Below are 22,068 nucleotides of genomic sequence, written 5' to 3' on the forward strand. Positions count from 1 at the left end.
AGGTAGCTGGTGTGAGCAGGCAGGATAGAGAGAAGATAGGGAGCGTGAGGGAGGCATGAGAGAGATCAGCGGTATTGTAAGACGAGAGGGGGAACTGGGAGTCTGAGGGAGAGATGAGAGAGGTGGGTATGTAGGGAAGTGATGACAGGGTTGATGATAGTGCAAGGGAGAGGTGTGTTATATTGGAATTGTTTGTTGTGGAATTGTATGGCATGGTGTCAAGCTGTGTAGAGGAAATATGTGGCATAGTGTGCTCTGGAATATGTGGATAGAACTGAAGAGTGATATGGTGGCAGGAAATGGGAAGCCCATGGGCAGGCTCAAGCCCATCCAGTCGATGCAGCATGTCTCGGATTGAGACAGCGCATATGCTCCGTCTAGAGCTGAGACCTAAAAAACATGACTTTATCCAGCTGCATAGTTTACCATCAGAGAGATACCAAATAGCGCTGCAATGCTTTGCCTGTACCAGCGCATATGTGTTCTCTTCCGTGTTCTCAAAGTGAGACAGAGAGCAAGATTGAATGACCAATCAGATATTGTAGTTTATGAATTGGTGGTAGCAGTATGCCCAACAAAGAAAATGTCTCTGTGTGTTTTGGCCACGGTGTGGCGGCAGCTGACAGATTTGTAGATGCAGAATATCTGTGTGTCACTAAATGTTCTATATGTCATCCTGCCCTTGGAAGAATGCCCACGAATGTAATCCTAGAAAAATCACATATACATGCAATTACAGTATAATCAATATAATAAAAGAAACATATGTAACAGGTTTCATCGGATCAGATAATGAGTGTAAAATGACTTTAACGGTTACCAAAATGTTTATTGTGTAGAACCTTACAGTTTGCCACTCCTTTCCATACACATACCAACCGTTTGACCTACATTTAGTTTCTGAGAAAAATAGGCAATGTTCATGTTTTATTGACCAGGAAGTGCACGGAGTGGGAGACCACTTCAGTGTGGGCCACACTGTGCAATGAAAGGCCCTACCTGCGGAGCCCAGGTGGGCGGTGACAAGGGACAATTAAACACTTTCAATTCCACTGCAGTGTGAGGGGTGCAAGGCCACAGGAGTTAGAATCATAGAATAATTATCAAGACTAGCCTCAAAAGAATTGAAACAGAGACCCCAGGAATTTGCAGCAGCCCCGGCTGCCAGGGCGGGTTATTCAAATTTCCAGCATGCTACGACTAATGATGAAGTACCATAAACATAAAAGCCTACCACAGTTGGCAGCTCATCACGCTCAGAAAGAAAAAAAATTAAATGTAGCAAAATACTGTTTGTAGCATGCTTCATGAAATAAACCCGGGCCTACTACGAAAGGCCTATGCAGGGCTTCAAGTGGTATGAAAAACCTGGTTGGTCCCTCAAAGGGGCGTGGCAAGAAGATTACGGATGTGGCTTAAAACATGTAAGCTAAAAATATGTGCTTCTGTATAGTTTGCCTCCCCACTAGTATTTTGGAGCTGCTGTCATTGTACCCAGATATATAATACAGCAAGTTACATGGCTGATACAACAAGCCCAGGCTGTCAACTTTGTCAATGGTGTGTATTTCCATTGGCTATATCTGAGGGGGAACATTTCCATGCCCTTTTCAAATAATTTGTTTCATTTTAAGTCTTTTCTCTCTCAATGGGGGCTGGTTATCAAAGGGAGGATTTGAAAAGGTTAGTTTAAATAGGCCATCTTCTGTTTTTCCCCAGTTTAAAGCAGGATATCCAAGCTAAGCCCTTGCCTTTCTCCCAAAACCTTTTTTCCTGCACAACTTATTTTTAACAATCTTGGCTTTTAACAAAATATATGCTTCAATACCTCAATTACACACTCAAAGCATTTCTTCCTGCAGAACAGTTGTCATGTAAAAATGTATGGTTTATGTGTAAAGCCCTTTAGTGCCCTAGGGCCAAGTTTATACTATATAAACTTCCAGAAAAAAAAGAAAGAAAAAAGCAAAACGTGACCTTGGTGTACCCTGGCAAGTCATATGTCCTTTTGTGCAAAAGTATACAAGCACATGAAGGGCAGAAACCTTCCCTAGTAGAGGACAATGACAGTTAATGTCATTTGTAGTGAATACTGTAATAATGTACTCTGCATTATATTGCTGTTCTGCAGAGTATGTTGCAATGTTAAAAGAGCCATGCTTCCCCGTAGGCAGGAACATTATTTCCCTTAAGCAGCGGGATAAGAGCAGACATTCCAGCAAAAACAGGAATCAGACAAAACAGAGGTTTCTGCCCAATGAAGAGCCCAATAAGTACCCATCCCAGGCACTTGCTTTTTAGTACTGCTGGTGCACCAGCAAGACCCAGCCCAATTAAAGCCCTCGGCCTATGTGATATTTATTTGTGCCTGGGTTGTTAAAAAACAGTATCTTCAAGACGTGCAGCAATGCTATGAAACTACAAAAATGCAGTTACATGAGCTATAAATTAAAACATTAATTATTATTATTACGGTGTTCAGGCTGTTAAACATGAACATGAGCGCAGACTCAGAAGGAGGAGAGCAGAAATAAAGTATACGCGTAAACTGAATGTTTCTGCTGGGTGAGGACGAAACCTGCAGAGAAGACTGCAGCCCTCTGCAGCGTTTACCCCAAGTTTCCACATCTTGCTTGGTCCCATCTATGCTCTTACTGCCAGGTTCTATAGGCAGGCTTGCTTCCAATGTGATCTGACTGAGCGCTCCTATTTGATTTTCATAACTTAGAAGTGGTGTTTTAGCCAACGCAGCATTGGGCACTGTCGGAATTATGGTCTCACTACAGAAAAACAACTTTTTATACGACGGGCATTGTGCTGTTGAAATTCCAATTTCTTTGCGAAACCCCTTAGATCAATGAAGCAGCGGCCAGAAAGGCGCACCTGCTGAACAACGGAAACACCACAAATGGAAAACAAACCTGAGCCAATATTATGTTGAGATAAAAGCACAAGATAACAATAAAAAAATAAGCAATTCCAAGATCAACAAGAGAGTGCACCTTGCACATTAGTTCTAACCAATGAAAAAAGTAGTCCCAAAATGAGTACCTAAAATGGCTGCTGTGTAAACACATAAGTAATTGGCTGGTGCTTTCAGGGGGGGGGTTTCAATAGAGAAGAGGCATGATGTCTTCATGCCACGGACTAATGGAGTTTAAAAATTGAAGAGTGATGATTGGGGCAGCTAAAGGGAAGCCTATGGGCAGGCTGAAGCCAATGTAGTAGATCCAGCAGTCTTGGTTAGAGCAGCGCACGTGCGCTGTCTAGAGCAAAGTCCTAAGAAGTAACCACTTTTGTAAGTTAAGAGCTTTTCCAGAAAGCGGATCTTTGAACTGTCGGAAAAAGTAATTTCATCTATCTCCTGACGACTTCATGCAGCTTCTGGACACTGTTAAACTTCAAACTAAAACCTAAATTTCAGATATCGATCCATCACACTTAATAACATTTATAAACCTATGAGCTTATTTTTATTTCATTTAAAGGGTGCAGCTCATGGATTTCATGCCTTAACAAACAAATGTTTTGTCATAGCTATTGGCACATTTATTGGAGTGGAGCTTCCACTTGCCCTGGTATGCAATGTACTATGAAATAAGTGAGGCATGTGTAATGGCTGCTGGTTATGATAAAGCATAACCACCATTCTTTTTCTGTGCTAGACAATTGGGGTGGCGCAGGCAACATAAATTATTTACTCAAAGCTGAATTATGGAGTCAAAGAACTTTTGGGCAGCACTACCTCATGCACCTGTCTGCTCAAAAGACACTTGTCCCCTGCCGGTGGTATTTAGGTTAAAATTTAGAAATGAAATATTGAGGGAAAAAATACAAAAAGAAAAGTGAGAAACTGATATTACAAATGTTAATGCTGTATAAATATTGGAAAATGATTTTATAGGATTTTATTCTGGTTGTAAGGTACACAAATCCAAAATCCTATGCCTAACCATAATGCTATCACTATCACTTGCCCATTACTGTGTATGTACTATAACCGAAACCCAAACCCCCTAATACTAGGAGGATAATATACCCACCACTTTTCATAGACCTGAACCTAGTTCATTCCAGCAAAGTATGCTTAACAATATTCTTTACCCTAACCCTGTATCATACCCATACTTCAACTCTAGCCATAAAGTTATTCCTAAGACTAACATTAAACAAGAACTGTTCTGTAACTGGCACAATATACGAAACCCGAAGTCAATCTCTATCCTTTATGCTCTACACCTAACTTTAATGTGTACCATTACCCTTACCCTAACTCTTATTCCCACACACCCACACACACACACATCTTCCCCGACCTCCATGAAGAAAAAGCCCTGCAAAACCAATGATCCAGTGAATATTGCCTTACCCGGCTGCCTAAATCCACCCTGGCCTCCGAGTCACCCACCCCCTAAATACAATGATCCTCCCTGGTCTTGTCCTAGGAATAGGGGATTTGTGTGTTTCTCTGCCCCTACAATGCTATCACACTGCCTTACCCATGTGTCAGAGTGGGTTGTTCACATTGGCCTCATGAAGGCCCATCCACCTTGCTGAAAGACAGGAGAGGTAGTCCTGTAGCACAACACACCAGTGCTGGTGCCAGTTGCCACATGGCCCGGGCCAGTCACCATTTCAGCAGGAGTTTAGAAAACAGTAAGCTGTGTGTTATAGAATATGGACTCAGCCGCGTCCCTTTCCTCAATGTAACTGTATTCTGTAGTTGCAGAGCACAGCCTTTACCCAGGCTTGTTGTTTGATATTGAGTACCGCTCCTCCCTTGAGTCCAGGGCCTGGTCTTAGACCCGGTCCTGTATTGAACACCCACATTCCTAAATGTAAGTTGTCTTGGAGGGTAGCCTTCCCGTCGGTGCTCTATTACTTCTGAAGTCAGGAGTAAATCAAAGGAGAAAGTAAAGGTTGAATGACTTGTTTTTATGGTAAATTTAAGAGATTGTTGCTTTCGGTATCATAAGCCCCTTCAAAATACATTTTCTAAACAAATTTCTAAATTTCTTCAACAAATATTATATACACATGAGGCATGGAGGCTGCACTGGCCATTTATTGATACATTTTTGTTTTCGGAATTGTAGACTGGCTATGTCTTTAGACATATTTTAGTTTTTCTTTCTCGTAAACTTTTGTCTAATTGTAAAATACATTTAATAAATGTGAACCGCCGCTGCTGAGGAAAGTTTGAAATATGAGTCAGAAAGAGATGCATTGTTCTTACCAGCTCAATAGCAGAAAGACAACCCTTGTACGCTTCCAGTACCCGCCGGCATGCGAAAGAATGAACCTTGGCACATGTTTGGAAACCAATTACTATGCCCTGCAAATAGTGAAAGACAACTCACAGCCTCAGGGAGACAATAGATATTAACCAAACACAGACATTTAGTACAAGAGATTTCATATTAGAAAGAAAGGATAAAGCTGGTTCTTGATTTCACATTCAGTGTTTACAGCTGGTATTGGTGAAAGATTGTCAACTAGTAAAGCAAATATATTCAGTGGCCAGAAAGCATGATTTAAGGATACCCTTATACAGCTATGCTGGAGGGCCTTTACCATGCTACTGAAAAAGCATATTTGGACAATAAGATGAGAGTTCAGTCACTATTTGTTTTCTGTCCCTTTGTTCTCTCTGGTGTGTCACATAAAGGAACTGCAAGGACAATTCAATACACATGCCTTCTTTGCAACAAAGGAGTGTGATTTCTTTAGAAGGGGTGCTTATCCTTTCTTCCTCTTGTCTACTGTGCAGGGATTACACCAGATTCTATTCTGGCCTTCATTCCTTGAAAAATCCCACCTCTAACAACAAGTAGAAACAGACAGCTCTGTTGTCTATTTTGAAGGCCTCTCTGAGAGAGTCATTTCAAAGCCTTCACATAGCTTTATGTCTTTCACCGCTTTATCTGCTACATTGATTAAACTTGATTTATATTGTTCAAACACTAGCTTCTATCAAGAGAAATCACCTAAAGAGGCTCCTAACTTGCCCTGATGAAATACATTATTAGTCACCTGAAAAAAGGAGCTCTATATTTAGTTTCTGCTAACTTAGTCCTCATCTACTCTGTAGAGGATTTTCACTCTAATATAATTTGGCTATGCATGGAGTACAAAATCACACTTTTGGGTGAGAAGAAGTACTGAGTGAGGAATATTTCACCTGTCATCAATAATTTACCATCAAGCTCTATTAATGAAGTTACAAACCTGGACAATGTACATCCAGATGCTCCACAGCCCCATATGAGTACCTTCTCAAATTGTTTTTGTTCTGGTCGTATGGGGTGAAATACCCTAGGGAAATAGATCTAGAATAATTGTAAGAAATGCACTTGATACTTACTGCATGGTGAGGTGTAGCAAGGAACCTAGTAGATTCGAACATGCTTCGAAGGAAGGATAAGATCAGTGCACTATCATCACAGCTTGCCATGCACTTACCAAGGCACTGAAAAATAAAACCCTAATATGGGAGTGAATTGAAGACAGTCTGAGTTAAGAATAAACAGCATCTCCTGCCCACTCTATGAAAGTCTTACTTATATTGGAATATTCATCTTTGATTCACTCTACACACATCTTTGTCTCCCACTTTCAAATAGCACTTAATGGGTTGAGTAAAATGTTTGTTATGTTATATATAGTATAGTTATATTTTCTGGACATTGTAGAGATTCGTATATGGCCCTGAATATGACTTAAAACAAGGAAGTGAGGGGTACTGGGAGCCAATAAAGGTCCAGCACATAGGCTCCTAAAATGCTGATGCAAAAACCAGTGGAGGTACTGTTCCTTTCAGAAAGCAAAGAAAAAAGAAAGGTGGACAAAGAAGGGGGAATCCTAAGGATTTTTTCTTGGTGACTTCACAAATCCATGAATATGTAATGTCTCATCATCAGGGGTGTTCCTCATAGGGCTGGCACTGCAATGCCCAATGGGCCCATGAAGGGTCGCTTTAGCAGGGATTTTTTTATTTTTGCCATCTGATGAAAGTGCCAGTGTGAGGGCGTTTTGAATGTGTGAGTTGGAGTGAATGTGTATAGTGAAATGAAGAGAGACTAAAACTGTCTAAGAGGTATTCAACTGGACTTTAAACTGAAGGTTTCCTTGGCAGTATTAAAAAAACATAATTTGGTATGAGCGACTACAGGGACGTGGTGTATCCAAGTAGCCTAAATCTCTGAATGTGGTCAGGTCAACGTGCTTCTTGCCTGATAGCCCAAAAAGTATCCGTAACACTTCTTCAGGACCTAAAAAAATAGAGCTAACCCTACCCCACATCTAAGATGTGATATAATCAAATAAAGTGTATGTATTCGCCTAAAAGAAAATACCTTGTTCAAAAAGTCTAACATTGATTGTCCAGCTTAGAAAATAAATGAGAAAATGAAGAAAACACACAGTAAACAAATGTTTTGCATGTATGGGCCAATGTGTCTCCAGTATCGCTTTTCCAGCACACTCTGTATGTGCATGCTATTGTTATGGCTGAACAGTTGCCACAATGTGAAAGAAGTGAAAATCACACTTGTACATGACACATACCAGAACAGGCAAGTGGATATATGTGTGACAGACAACATAAAGCCAATCTGTGTCGTTGTTACACAGTGTATCACAAGTTGTCCTCAGCAGTGAGTGAAGGGTCTTACCCTTTGGATCAGTGCCCCATAGGTCAAAAGCAGAGTGTATCACTCAGCGGCTAACTGTGGAAAGAACAATGATAGTCAACGTAAAGAAAAAGCAAATCAAGGGGACCCCAAGTGCCTTGGGGTAAAAAAAATAAAAGAGAGAGCTTTCAAGAGATGCAACCATACTCATGTGGTCTCTGTGCAGAGAGCGCAAGAGACCTTTCATCCTCTGTTCATCTGGATTGAGACTGAGCAGGGGAGTAGACCCGTCTTTTAAGGTGCAGGTAATTGTAGTGATTGTCCTTGGGTGCGGTGCATGCAACCGTGGGAAGGAGTGATGACACACTGGGTCCCTTGAGATTCCACAGCCATGATTCACTTGTAAGTGTACCCAGAAACTGAAGGACCTCCTGGCAAACACCACACCACATATTAAACAGTCCCACATGCAGAACACCTTGTGGGCCTTACCACCTGTCACAGGGTACTATCCCTGTGGGTCCTACGGGGTATGCCCACATTTTTAAGAGGTCAGGTTGGGTCCCCAATTCACCTGGAAACAGAAAAGTCACTGTAACTGCAATACAAAAACCTGTGGTTACCATGATCACCTGCCTGTGTGGCCTTCATTACGCGGGAATGACCACGAGCGCTATTGAACCAAGAATAATGGAGCACTGGAGCAACATATGCTGCAGACAGGGCACTTCAAAAATGTGCCATCACTTTTGCAACTCCAACCACTCTCCAGATGACCTTTGGCAGATAATTTTGGAAGCTACTTATTCATGTAGCGCTTTAAACCTTTTCAGAAGGGAACAAGGGTGGATGTTCTGCCTCTCCACCAACAGCAAAGGTCTGAACGATTAAATCCTCTAGTGCGAGGTGTAATTCAGTCCCCTGTGAAATCAGATACTCTCTTACTATGACTGGATTGACATTCTCTTCATACATGGGACCAGATATACCACATCACCAATGACACCATGTCACATATGGAATGCTCTGCTATGGAGTCCCAAATACCACACTAAGCAGTGCTTATGATAAGCATTTTGCGGCTTGGCATTTGTCTCTTCTTCAGTAACATGAATGATGCTGTTGGTACCAATGAGGTGGTACCCTCCAATAAGAAACCATTTAACTGTCTTAGTCTACAGTTTTAGATGCCGCCTTGCTAATACCATTGACAACTTTGTCCTGCATTTGACCGTTACACACTTCAAGATGGCCACCACTGAGGGATGATATTGCTACACAAGGGCTTGCTCCTATTGGCTCCAGCCTACCTCTTCTCTTCCCTCTTCTTCTCATTCGACATTTCCCAATAGTGCCCCTCCAAGCATCCTAATCCATTGGGAATAGACCACTTGGCCACCCCATGTTACTTATTACATGAGGTGGTCTAGATTTCCAACATGAACACAGGTTCCAATATGCCTAGATTTCACCATGAGGGATGGCTGGGACTTATGTGCACCTGATTTGCTCTCCATCACTGTATATGCGAGAGCATTTAAGTTTACCATACTTTTCTCTTACCATCATCTTTGATTAACAAAACATTCTTAGTTTACTACTTAGATGCCACCTTACAAAAACCATGGTTGACTTTGGGATGCCCATCATTTAACCACTGCACACTCTGAGATGGGCGCCACTGAGGGATGATACCTCTGTTACATCAGCACGTGAGGGGCTCACTCCTTTTGGCTCAAGCTCACCCCTCCTCTCCTCTCCTCTCTCTCCCCTCATTTCCCACTATGGCATCACTCCTTCCAGCTGCTGCGACACCACACCTGAGAACAATCGCTCCAATTGCGCGGACCTTCAATGACAGGTCTTCTCCTCTGCTCAGTCTCGAGCCATGCGAGCAGAGGAGGGTAGGTCTCTTGTGCTCTCCATGCAGAAACCATGTGAGTATGGATGCTTCTCTTGAAAACTCCCTGTTTTTTCTTTTTCTTTTAACACTAAGTCATTTGGGTCCCCTTGATTTACTGTTTCTTTTTACTGACCATCATAGCTCTTTCCACAGTTAGCAGCTGAGCACTACCCTCTGCTTTTGACCCATGGGGCATAATTAATTGATCCAAAGGGTAAGACCTCGTCATTCACAATTGAGGACAACCAATCAATTATGATACGCTGAGTAACACGAACACAGATTGGTTTATTTAGTCTGTTCCATGTATGTTCACTTGTCTGTTCTGTTATATTATATGTAATTGTGTGTTTTTCGCTTCTTTCACATTGTGGTGACTGAGCAGCGCCAAAAATACTGTCTACTTTTAGAGACACTATGATCCAGTGAGTTGGAAAAGCGATTCTGGTGACGCATTGAACCAAACATACAAAACATTTGTCTACTGAGTGTTGTCTTTATTTTTTCATTTATTTTCTAGGTTGGATGATCAATTCTAAAAATTTTGAACTAGGCATTTTCTTCTAAAGGAACACCTTAGCAGCATATCATGTCTTAGGTGTGGGGAAGAACTATCCCCCATATTTTTGGTCCAGACGAATCATTGTGGAACCTTTTTAGGCCATTGGGCGTGAAACATGTCTACCTGACCACACTCACAGATTTTTTCTACTTGGGTACATCACGCTCCTGTAATAGCCCCAACCAAATTATATTTTTTTAATCCTTCCAAGGGAACCATCACATTAAAGTTCAGTTTGGCATCTCTTAGATAGTTTTAGTCTCACTTCACTTCACTGTACACATTTACTCCACCACTCACATTCAAAATTCCCTTACACAAGCACTTCTCATCAGACAGCAAAAATTAAAAAATCTCTGCTAAAGTGACCCTTCGTGGGTCCCGTAGGGCATTACAGCGCAGGACCTATGAGAAGCAAGCCCACTATGAAACATGACATCCTCACTGATGTGTGAGGGCACCAAGAAATAGTCCCCCTTCTTTGTCCGCCTTCCTTTCTTCTTTGCTTTTTGATAGGAACAATACCTCCACTGCTTTTTGCATGAATATGGCCTCACATCCCCTGAATGGGGATTGCCTCTAACATGAAGACTACCTATTGCCTAAAGGAGATCCATTCGGGAAATGAGTATATCCCTGACATGTGGTGGCTTTGAATGATTCAGGTGAAGAGGATTACCTCAGGGAGTTCATCTCCATCTGATTCTTAGTAGGTTAGTCCTTCCAGGGAGTGGGAGAACCATACCTCATTTTCCCAACTGGCTAAGCCCAATGCTGTGTACCCATATTATAAAAATGTACTTTACTAATCATAGTTCAATTGGAATACACAGTTCTATCCTTCTCGGACTTTGTGTTAAATTGACTTCCCCAATGGTTCAGTACTGACCCTTGAGAGCACTAACCTCCTCATTCTCATGATGGGCAATCTGTACGGTGAGTTCTTCCATAAAAGAGACATGCCATTCTCTGTATGGGGCTTGTTTTAGGATAGTCTCCAGGAACTGCAAGGAAAACAGTGAGAGACTTTAATGCAGTAATATAAATGTAAATGCAGTATCCACGTCTGACGTCTGCAGTGACTTTGAGAAGATAACGGTAAACAATCGTCAGCTAACAACCTCTATAATGACGAAATTATATGTGGACAGAAGAACCAGAGAACACATACAGCAATGCTTAAATAGCTTTGTGTGATATCAGTGCTCAGAAAAAACGAGAGGCATTGACAGTGACCGTGATTTATATAGAAACACACACAACAAAACCATGCAGCCCAAAAATTATTATGAAAAGAGCAACAGTGCAGTCATCCAGACAGAAAACACATGGGGACTATGCAACAATAGCACATACTTAGAAGCAGAATGCAAACACATGGGGGCAGAATGTAAATTTAGTGTTAACACGTGTGAAGACTGAACACAAGGAAAAGAAAATTGCATCTCAGGAGCACAATAGAAGCTCAGTGGAGTGTGATGACCTGGCAAAACATACAACAGTGACAGAGTGTCTATTCAGATGAAGATAGGGAGCATGGATCGTGTGCCAATCCGATTGCAGAATATGAACTTACTGATAATGTGGAAAGCAATGGGCAGAGTGGGAAGAGTGATAGTGTTACAATCCAGGAAAATAAGAACATTGTGCTAGTGTGACTATCGTGGGGTATAAAAAGAGTCGGAGGAAACGATTATCAGTAAGGGGCTACATTTGTAGCCCTGTGCAACAACAGTCAGATTTATGAGTAATGCAATGATCATTGTAGATCCTGTAATTTACCTGGGTAAAACATGAGGATAAACTCTGATCCATGCAGGACTAGGTGACGTAAGCATGTAATTTCCAATTTTATGAGTGTCAACTTGGACCAATGAGGTTAATGCTTATGGTAAATATTGCATATTAGGGAAATGTTATGTACCGAGTACAGCTGCTCCCCCTCTTTGCCCAATCATAATCAAGGTCATATAAACGATCATAATCCATAGAAATAATAGGGATATGTGAGAATATTGCAATCTCATAGCAGAACAGCACTATGATGGGGTGAATTTAATATCTGCATATATTCACGCTGAATGAGTGGTTATGGAAAACATATAGACAGGTGTCATGTGTGGCATTCATTTGCAATTCATCCCTACTGAAACAAGCGCACATTTCCACTTTGCCAAGTCAAAGGTTCTTTCCGTTGAAGCTGAAATAGTAGTTGGGAAAAAAGAAATTTATGTAAGCAAAAGTGAATAGCAAGCAACATTTCAAAGGCAATGGGCTTACATACCAAGCACTAGCAGAAGTAGATTCACACAAGTGCAAAATGTGTTTGTTGGCTCAGCCTGTCCTGGGAATTGAGTTCAAGGTCATTAGTTGTTCATGTGCCCTTGATGTCACTCTTAGCTCCTTACATCTGGTTGTAATTTTAGGTTTATATATTCTGGTTTTCTTTCTTATATAACAGAAATGTCACCACACCACTTGTTTGCAGAAAATCAGTCTATTACAGAGCTTCTGCCAATAAGCATTTCAGCTGTCAGATCCAGCCTTGATCACATAGGGGATCGCCGTTGTGGGTCAGAGTAAAAAAGTGCATACATGCTCTAATATTACATAAACATAGATAAATACTTCATTATTATATCCAAGACCAAAATATTTTATAACACTTCTTAATTTGCTATGAAACCCAATGTACCCCAGTATAGTCTTCAGTAGTTGCACAAGCTTTTACCTACATTTGTCTTACCTTGCTCTACATAACAGTTCTGTCGCTGACCTTTTACCTAGTTAGGTGCCGCATAAATGTTGTGTGTTTTTCTAAAAAAACTAGCCTCATTTATTATGCATGAGGATTCTTAGTATCACAGCAGGATCACAATCTTCTGCATAATAAGTCTGTATAAGGGTCACCATTATCGTCATCCTTGCCTGACATGCCTACAGTACCATGGCACATCTAGGTAGAACTCCAGAGGGTACCTTTCAGGTATATAAGTACCACATCTTTGCTGGGCCAGACAGAGGAGAAAAAGATTCCATGCTGACATGCTGACACGAGACTCTGAAGTCCTGCATGCACACACTTCAGTTAGCAGTCGTCTGACATTACTCGCGGGTTGTCCACTCGAGACCCAGATGGGATCCTTTGCTTTCTCACATCAGGTAATGGGGTTGGCTCTTTCCTAGGGGGTTCTTGGCTATACACCAACATACATGCTAGGTACACTTAGGTACATCTAGTTAGGGTTTGCATCGTAGGAGTACGCACTATTAACTTCATGTACTTATATGCCTGCATATATTCACTATTTTAGCACCATGGTAGAATTCTACCTTTTATTTACTCTATTGGTGCTTGTAATCATCTTTATCTGTTTCTGTCTTGTGGTTGTTGCAGCACATGCATTTTATGCTAGAATGACTCTGGTTCAATAAATACTTATTGAACACGCCCCCACCATTTATTCTGTGTATCTCTCTGAGATAAAGTGAGCACAAGTGACCAAGCAAAAAGTATTGTACTGTTTCTACGATCGCTGAGGGGTCAGGGTTCTCATGGTCGATAGATGCCAGAAACTATTCTCTCTTTAATAAGGTTGTGGGGCTTATAGAGGCACTGTGAGCTAGCTGGTCGACATACTAGCATATCCTTTGGGGGGTGCCTGGAATCAGTCTGGACACCAATCCCTTAGTTTATGTTGTCTAAAACGTGCAGATCCTTTATCCTTTATAGATTTGTAGGAACTACATGACTAATTCACATAAGTGACATTATAATTTGCAGGCTGAAATATAAATCTTGTTTTTCAGAAAACAAGGGTGTCTAACCTTACAGAAATATGTATCAATCAATTTATTAACAACATAATATCACAAACTTTTCTAAATGCTCCTAGATGTGAACTTCTCACATAATAGGATTCAATTATGCAACATTTAAAACATTACTTTTAACTGCAACATATGGTTGTACCAGAGTTCTAACATTTTTTTTCATATTAATGGCTGTGAAATACCCTATTCAGCTTTAGTCATCACACAAACAACGTTATGCCCAAGTAGACTTTTCTAACCTACCATGTGCCCTGACTGATACCTACTTGTAATACAAACGCAGAGAGGGCGTTTGGTGTTTATAAATGTGTTTGAAAAATCTCTTCTCTAGTGTGGCCACCAGGGGTCTTTGTTTCAAGTTTAATCATTAGAAGAGCTGATGCTACCGAGTTATTACAATAAGTTACAATTGAAATAAAAGAAATGTTGCCAAAACGGGACGTGCTATAAAATAATGGTGACCATGGATATACTGAAGAAATATTTTTTTCTATGTTTATGGAATTTTTGGGCACATATGTACTTCAAAACACTGAATCAAGATGCCGCATCAAGGCTGCGTCCGACAGATGAAGCACTTCATGGCATAAGCTTTGTAGTAAACTGATTTCTTTGGCAAACCGATGGTGTCAACGGCTTTTCTGTTATATGCAGAAGTAACTCAGAACTTGCAAGAAGCTAGCTGACTCAATTTCTGTTATTGCCTCATTCGGTTTGGAGTATGGCATCGGCCAGCAACAAAGAAAGACTGTGACTATTTCTTTTTTTTGCTTACTTATACAAACCTTCAGCCAGACCTCCTCATCTCCTGGTCTAATGTGTCCTATCATTCACATTCTCTTCTGTCCTCCAAAGCATACATCATAGGCCAATTCTACCATTGGCTAACTTCACTGTGAACAATGGCGTTCTGCTTTTTCACAAAGAGCACATCCACACACAAATTATTTTCATTTAGTTCCAGGGACAACAATAAGAATGTGAGTTTTTTGAGACCAAAACAATATTTTTTTTCTTGGTATGTACATGGCATCTCCTCCCACAATAAAAGTTTATAAAAACTGTGAAAAAAAACAAGAGTGGACAATGTCTATAAGCTAGAAAGCTAGCAGCCAACACCAGACTTAAAGGCTTTGTCATTGTCCAATGGTTGTTGGAAATGCCATTAATATTTGTTTAAATTGTGTGCTCACTGGTTCATGCTTTGGCGTCTCACCTTCTAAATATGTTATCAGGGAGGGGATCTTTGTTCTGATGAGTTTTGCTAGAAATGGGTAATTTGCAGGAATCAGGCGCACGAGAAGAGCCAAGACTGAAGTTCCCCTTTCGACATCCCTGCCAGGATATGAAGAAATTACCCGAAAACCCACAAAAAAGAATTCAGAAAGTGATTCTTTCATGTGTTCCTATTCTCTAGCCTTTAAAGCTTCTGGAAATGCTACCTTGTTCTCTACGCAGTACTTAGTACCAACCACATTTTGTCTGTTTCTGTACAATGTAAGTAGCATGTTGTACTGATGACCAATTGACTTGAAATAAAACCATCAAATTCAAAAGGATAAAAGCTGAGTTGAATTCAAGATCTCCATTAGCAGGTTGCATAGAAGTGCCAGCAAACAACTTGGGAAGAGTGATCTGGTGGAATATGATGGGGGGTGAATGTGATACTCACCAGCAACCTTATGAAGAGGCTGTGTATTGGAATTTCTTTAGCTGTTTAGGTACAAAAGAAAGAAGACCTGTCATACTCAATCCATAAATTACTGAGCAATACTTGCCAAAGGAATACAATTGGCTGACACACACACTTAAGATACCCAGTAGTACCTGTAAAGAAGATGATGGTGGCATTTCAATGAGCCTCTAGTGGTCATGAGGATGCTTTGAGATTCCTGCAAATACTGGCAAAGGCACCCCTGCCACTAAGGGTGCTTCCAGGGGCGTACAGTACCTTCACAGCCTATGCTGCAATTCTCTTCCTCCTTCCCTTAGTGGTTGCTGTCAATGAATGAAAGCTGGAGGAGGAGCCACCTAAGCTGCCATGCACAGGTTCCTGCTACAGCTTTCATTGAGGGACTGAAGACTTCAGTGGGATAAGAGAGGATGCGTCATGAGCCGTGGATGTGCTTTACATTCTGAAGGACCATGGAAAAATGGGAGCCATTTTCTGACAGCGGATACCCCAGAAGAAAATAGGACTCCAGAACATGTTCTTGCATATCTATTTTCTAATAAGGTTAACAACCTGGGGGGCAGGCACTAATGAGCACAAAATTGCCTGTTCAATTCTGCTCAGGACCCCTAACATGAGTGACAAATAAATTGACTATGATACCATCTGCCCAGGTTACTTGCACTTTATCAACACATTCATTGGAAAGTTGAGCGGGGAGAGCTAATTGGAACCCTGGAATATAGCAATTACAGGTATTCACCACCAGATGTGAATCTCCTTCTTAACCTTGGAGTGAGTCAAAATTATTATTTTCACTTACCATCATTCAGCATGCATCCCTGCTTTCAAGTGAAGGCCAATAACTGGCAATTTTAGTCTAGATCTGAAGTCCAAAATGTTGAACGAGAAACATTGCAGAGACAAATATCATAACTAAAAGTAACTCCATGGAGAAATAAAATACATCCCTGTTGCGGCAGGCAAAAGTAACAACACATAAATAGGTACCATACCCAGCAGAGCATGATCAGCATACTAGTCATAGCAACATTGTGGAGAGCAAGAATACTCCAAGGTTTGAAGAGGAGCATTAGAGCCCAGAGTAGCCTCATGGAGTATGGAAACCTGGGACAGTTAGTACATTGCATTTAGGGGGTAGAAGCATTAACCAGACTAAGAGCTGAAACTAACAGGAAAGTAACTTTATGTCTGGTAAACTACAAAAAAGTATATAGGGCTTATTTACAAGTCCCTTGTGCCACCTTTGCATCAATTTTTGAGACACACCAGCAGTGCAATCTGCTGCTCCATATTTACAAGGACAGGTAAAGCCACCCTGCATGGCTTTTCGTGCCCTTGTAAATATGGCCCCTTTACAAGCACCACTTTGTGTGGAAGGGGTGTGCCATGGGTTTTGCTGTGAGATTTCCTATGCAACACCCATGGCTTCTGCTGCATTTCCAGATTTACAAGAAATAGTACACCTGGAAATGTGTCAGAATTCTACACCTACCCAGGGGAGGTGTAGGGAGGTGCATCAAGAAGAAATGTTTTTATTTCTCCTCATTGTTTACTTCTTTCTACTCATACTGCATACTGCAGCACATTTAAAAAGAGGAAATTACCTCTTGTGATTGTTTTTGTGCACAAACGTATGCCTAACTGCACAAAAACAAAGATACACCTTACTGCACAAAAACAATCATCCCTGTGATGCAGCCACCCTTGCACCACGGTGCAAGGGTGCATTCATAGGTGCATAGCAGCCAATTGTGACCCAGCACTGGGAGAGCAAAGGGATCCATTATATAATTGGAGATATGACGCATTCCGGTGCTCCGGATTTAACGAAACGTGGCAAGCCAAATGGCTTGAGGCACTGCAATGAGTTAATTCCTTGTGAATAAGGCTCACAGAGAGCAGCAACATCAGCACTGATAAATATATCTCCAAAAGGAGAGCAATAAATGTTATTTTAAATATTGACACCCACATTCTATAGTAACTCAACTATAACTCCTGAGCTAATGGACCGGTTCTTCAACTCATGCCTGATCATGACTAAGTAAGAGGGAATCTGGGGAGTGGAGGAGGAAGCATTAACCACCTTCAATGGTAGATTCCGCTGTGCCAATGAGTAGGATGCTTAAGGCTCACCACATTCATGAAAGTTGATGCTTGCTTTCTTATCTACAACAAGTAGCATCTGGCACAGTGCTGGCACAGATGAAATATAGTCCTCTTCCAGCATGTAGCTCAAAATCTCTTTCCAAAATCCCTGCAAGAAAGAGCAGCGAATGTGTTATTAGTATCATTAGCATTTAATAAGGCTTTATTCGCACAGATAAACAGTCATTGGTGGTGGGAGGGTTTCTGGTGGGTCTTCAGGAGATGGGGCTACATTTGAATTATCCCCTTCCTGATACCATTCCTTGCTGATGGGATCCAAGACAGATTGATGGTATTACACTGAGGTAGCACCAACCCTGTTCAATCCTACAATTTGTGATTCTATATCAGAGATGAATGAACCAATTATTTGCAGAGAATGAGTGCAACATTTATTCTCCAAAAACCTTGCGAGTGCGCTGCTTTGCAAATTATCTCATTATCTGCTATTATCCTCAAAACAATCACAAATCAACACTATTTTTATAAATGTGCCAGTGTGCATAGCTATGTCTGGGAATGAACGACCCTGTCGAAATGAAATATTGGTGCTTGATGTATCATCGGGCAAGTAGAAAATAGTAGATGCAGATTGAGTAGCTATGGTTTGCAATATGACTGATGTGCCATTCAGTCTTGTTTCAAAGTGGCTATTTAGAGTAATTTGGAAAACCTCCTGCCTCATTAAAAAGAATGAGGTATGATTCAACAATCTTCTATGAATGCCAGAAATGCTGGGAATGAGGACTGCATGGGACAGCAGACCTCTATTCCTGCAGCAGAGGAAACAGACTTTGCATCGCGTCTTAAATCACTCTGTGCCTTAACAACGTGGTCCAAACCACTAATAATAATAATAATAATGAGATTTATTAAGCACATAGCTACGTCAGCTGTGTGTCCCAGAGCTGGGGTATCAGTCCTAATATGCAGAGTAAGAATATGAGAACCCTAATCTAAGTTAGCCTGAAAAAACATGTTTTTAAATTCTTGCAAAAAACTATTGTAAATTGTTCTTGCCTAAGCCAAAGTGGTAGGGAGTTCCACATCTTGCCTGCCAAGTAGTTGAAGGAACGGCCTCCAATGTCAGCACTTTTGATTCTGGGGATAGATGCAAGAGAGGCATCAGCTGATCTCAGATTTCTTATAGGAAGATAGGGGCCAATTCACAGAACTAACTTAAGACAAAATCCTAAACTTACTACTTTTGGTAATCACAGAAGGCATTTGGTAGTAGTAAAGTTAGGATTTTTTCTTAAGACAGACTTAAGATAAACTTAAGACAGATTTAAGACAGACGTAAGACAAACTTAAGACAAAATCCTAACTTAAGTCAGTCTCAAGTCTGTCTTATGTTTGTTTTAAGTCAAACTTAAGACAAAATCCTAACTTTACTACTACTAAATTCCTTCTGTGAATAGCAAAAGGAGTACGTTTAGAATTTTGTCTTAAGTTAGTTCTTGAATCGGGCCCAGCAGTTGTGATCTGAGGGTGAAGATATTTAGATCCTTTATGATTGAGAATCTTGTGACAATAGCACATGGCTTTTAAATATACCCGATGCCTTAACAGAAGCCAGAGCAGCATTGGTAGAGCAGGGGCCGATGGTGAGAGTCTAGGCAGATGAAATAGCAGCCGAGCTGCCATATTCTGCACCAACTGTCATCTTCTTTATCATGCCTATGACACCCCGAGATACAGAACATTGCAGTAATACAGTCTCAACATGATTAACGACTGGACCACTGTCCTTCTGTTTCTGTCAGGAAGACAAGATGTTCTTAAGGTATTTAAGATCCCAACCCATCGCCCTGCAAGACTCGTAATTGTTGTACGTGCCCTAATGTGTCTTTTCAATGCATTCCTTTATCAAGCAAGCCGTTACAACCACTTGCCTAAAGGAAAGTATTGTTGGACTAATGTTGGACTTTAAGTCCAACTCTTTCCCTACAATTGCACAGACTGGAGTTGGAATAGTAAATACTAATCCAAAGTCCAGAGCCTTCCTGAAGGCAAAGCATAGTAACCACTTGGGTGGAAAAGAAATGCATTTTAAACATGCATTCATGGTTCAGACCACTATGTGCATATTTCCCAAATACAAACCTGCAGCAGAGGGAGCTTTACTAAAACATGCTATTATGTGAGGTAGAGGCTAATGAAGATAACCTGGGAATTGAGGAGTCTTTGGACATTCTGCAATTTATATTTTGTACACTTCTAGTTTATTGACCCACCTTATTTCACATCCTTCTCACTTACCTCATCAGTATTTTTATGGCGTAATGCAATATTACTGAGGAGCTGAGAGATTTGGATGTGAATGGTCTCTTCTTCAACATCAGATTCATGATCCATGTGACTAATGCCCTGTGGAAATGTGGAAAAGCAAGAGAAGTAAAGTAACGTATATTTTCACATAATTTTCACTGTGTTTTCTCTCCTCATGGAGGTTCAAGAGAGTTGAGAGTTAAAACATCACAATTTTCAAATCAAGGTTGTAAGCACAAAGAGAACCTCTTGGCTTAAATTCAAATGTGAAATCAAAACCACTAGCCTCAAACATGCAAATAAAAAAATGTATAAATGAGGTTATGAACTCATGCTCCCCTCTGCAGAGTATAAAAGTATATGGTCATTTGGCGGAGAAGTGTATAGCATTCATATACTGTCAAAATACCGGTGGACTCACTTATTATATGTAAGGTTTTGATGCATGGGGCACTACATCTGAGACATTGCATCTCTGGCACCACAAGGTAGTCTCTCTTGCTTACTACACAGATTGTGATGCCCCATGAGCCCTCCCCTTGCTACTTGATGGGGAAGTGTGCTACATTATGATACACTCAATAAGACAAAAACATACCTGCATTTTTGGGAGGCAGTGGTAATATGAAATACTGATTTGAAGTATGTTTGTGCTACTTTGTGTAGGATTTGGTGGTTTGCCCTGTTAGGCATTTAAACGATAAAGCGTGGTATGTAACAGAAAGGAGCACACTAGATAATGTACTATCAGTGAAAAACACAGCTTATCAGAGCATTCGCTGAATGCCCATGTGCCTTGCCCAATCACCCAAGAAATTTCCCAGTTGGCCCCGGCAAAGCCTAAGGGCCAGTTGCCTCACATAGACTGGATTGTGTGGTAGGCCTATGTACTGCTCATGAGCACTGCTGTTTAGACGTGTGTGGAGCGAGTCCCATACCACAGTGTCTGAGCATCTTATTTTTTTGCACTCATGCCAGTCAACATGTGCATCAGGTTACTAAGATGGGATCTAGGTATTCAAGCACCATTGTCACTATGCGATGCAAAATAAGGACAGGCATCTGAATTGTTCCTGACATGATGCCTCTGGCCTGTGGTAAAAAATAAATAAAACTATGGACAGTGTCTGGCTCATCTATTAGTTGTGCTTAATGGAAACCCAAGAATAGGACTAAGCATGGACTGCAGACACTCTGGATTATGGCCAGGCCCAAGGGAGATGGATACCAGATGTCATCAGTGGTGCCCAATCCCCACACATATTACTGAGCATGGCCTTGAGTTGTGCATCTTAGTACAACTACTCTGTAACATGGGTGCATTTGCCAAGCTTGAGGAAGTCCTACCTAGTTCACAGTGATCAAGAAGGTCATGGCACCTCTGCTGTTATGGAGGAATTGGTAAGACCATAAGCCACTGTGGCCTACTCTCCCAGAGACACTGACAAATCCAAGAATACTGCAGTTTTCAGACTATGCCACCTGCCATTGCCCATGCTGCCACATATCACCTGCAGTATCACAAGCACCGGTGAAGAGCACTGATTCAACACCCATTCCTGGCCCTTAGTCAGATGACAGGTGTTTCCTCCAGCTACTAGAGATAGGATCAAAGTGTAAGTGCCCAAAGGTCTTGAGATGGTCCAAGTAAAGAGAAGAAGCAGAAGAAGTTCCCAATACAAAATCATACATGGGACCTGCAGAAGAGGAGGGCAATGAAGGAGAAAGAGAATAACTAAAGGATATTATCAGACCACTTTCTGATACTTGTTGTTCACAACAGTGTAGGATTTTGCACAACATAAGAGCGGGATAAAAGTTATAAAATTGTCAGAAGTGTCACAGTACGAATCAAATCAGCTGCAATAACTGAACTTTGGGACAACAACTCCACTTGCATTTGACAACACTAACTCGGACCCACAGTAGTAAGGGTACACTAGGTTAAACTTTTCACAATAATGGAAAAAACCTTAGATTGGGCATACTGGAAGAATGACTCTTGAAGTGAAAGCTATAAGTA

General features: G+C 41.1%; 1 protein-coding gene across 1 annotated transcript; it reads right to left on the reverse strand.

The window, feature by feature from the left end:
* Window positions 1-546: 546 nt before the first annotated feature.
* Window positions 547-20,132, reverse strand: LOC147673873 (maestro heat-like repeat-containing protein family member 2A). Its single transcript, XM_086945538.1, has 9 exons — window positions 20,037-20,132; window positions 17,763-17,883; window positions 15,604-15,643; window positions 15,147-15,289; window positions 12,244-12,296; window positions 11,002-11,100; window positions 6,365-6,484; window positions 5,237-5,335; window positions 547-708 (listed from the first exon to the last, which is right to left on the reverse strand). Exons 1-9 carry the CDS (start codon window positions 20,130-20,132, stop codon window positions 547-549), a joined length of 933 nt encoding a protein of 310 aa, XP_086801664.1.
* Between the last annotated feature and the right edge of the window lie 1,936 nt (window positions 20,133-22,068).

The sequence above is a fragment of the Lissotriton vulgaris genome, chromosome 12 (assembly GCF_964263255.1).
Source record: "Lissotriton vulgaris chromosome 12, aLisVul1.2, whole genome shotgun sequence".
Classification (NCBI taxonomy): Eukaryota; Metazoa; Chordata; class Amphibia; order Caudata; family Salamandridae; genus Lissotriton; species Lissotriton vulgaris.

Excerpts from the sequence above, each read along its gene's own strand:
- LOC147673873 (XM_086945538.1), bottom strand. The coding sequence starts at position 20,132 with ATGGATCATGAATCTGATGTTGAAGAAGAGACCATTCACATCCAAATC. Across the intron at positions 15,290-15,603 it reads AGCCTCTTCATAAGGTTGCT|GGTAATTTCTTCATATCCTG; the intron begins GGTGAGTATCAC and ends TGTGGGTTTTCG. Across the intron at positions 709-5,236 it reads GTCTTTCTGCTATTGAGCTG|GATTACATTCGTGGGCATTC; the intron begins GTAAGAACAATG and ends TGATTTTTCTAG.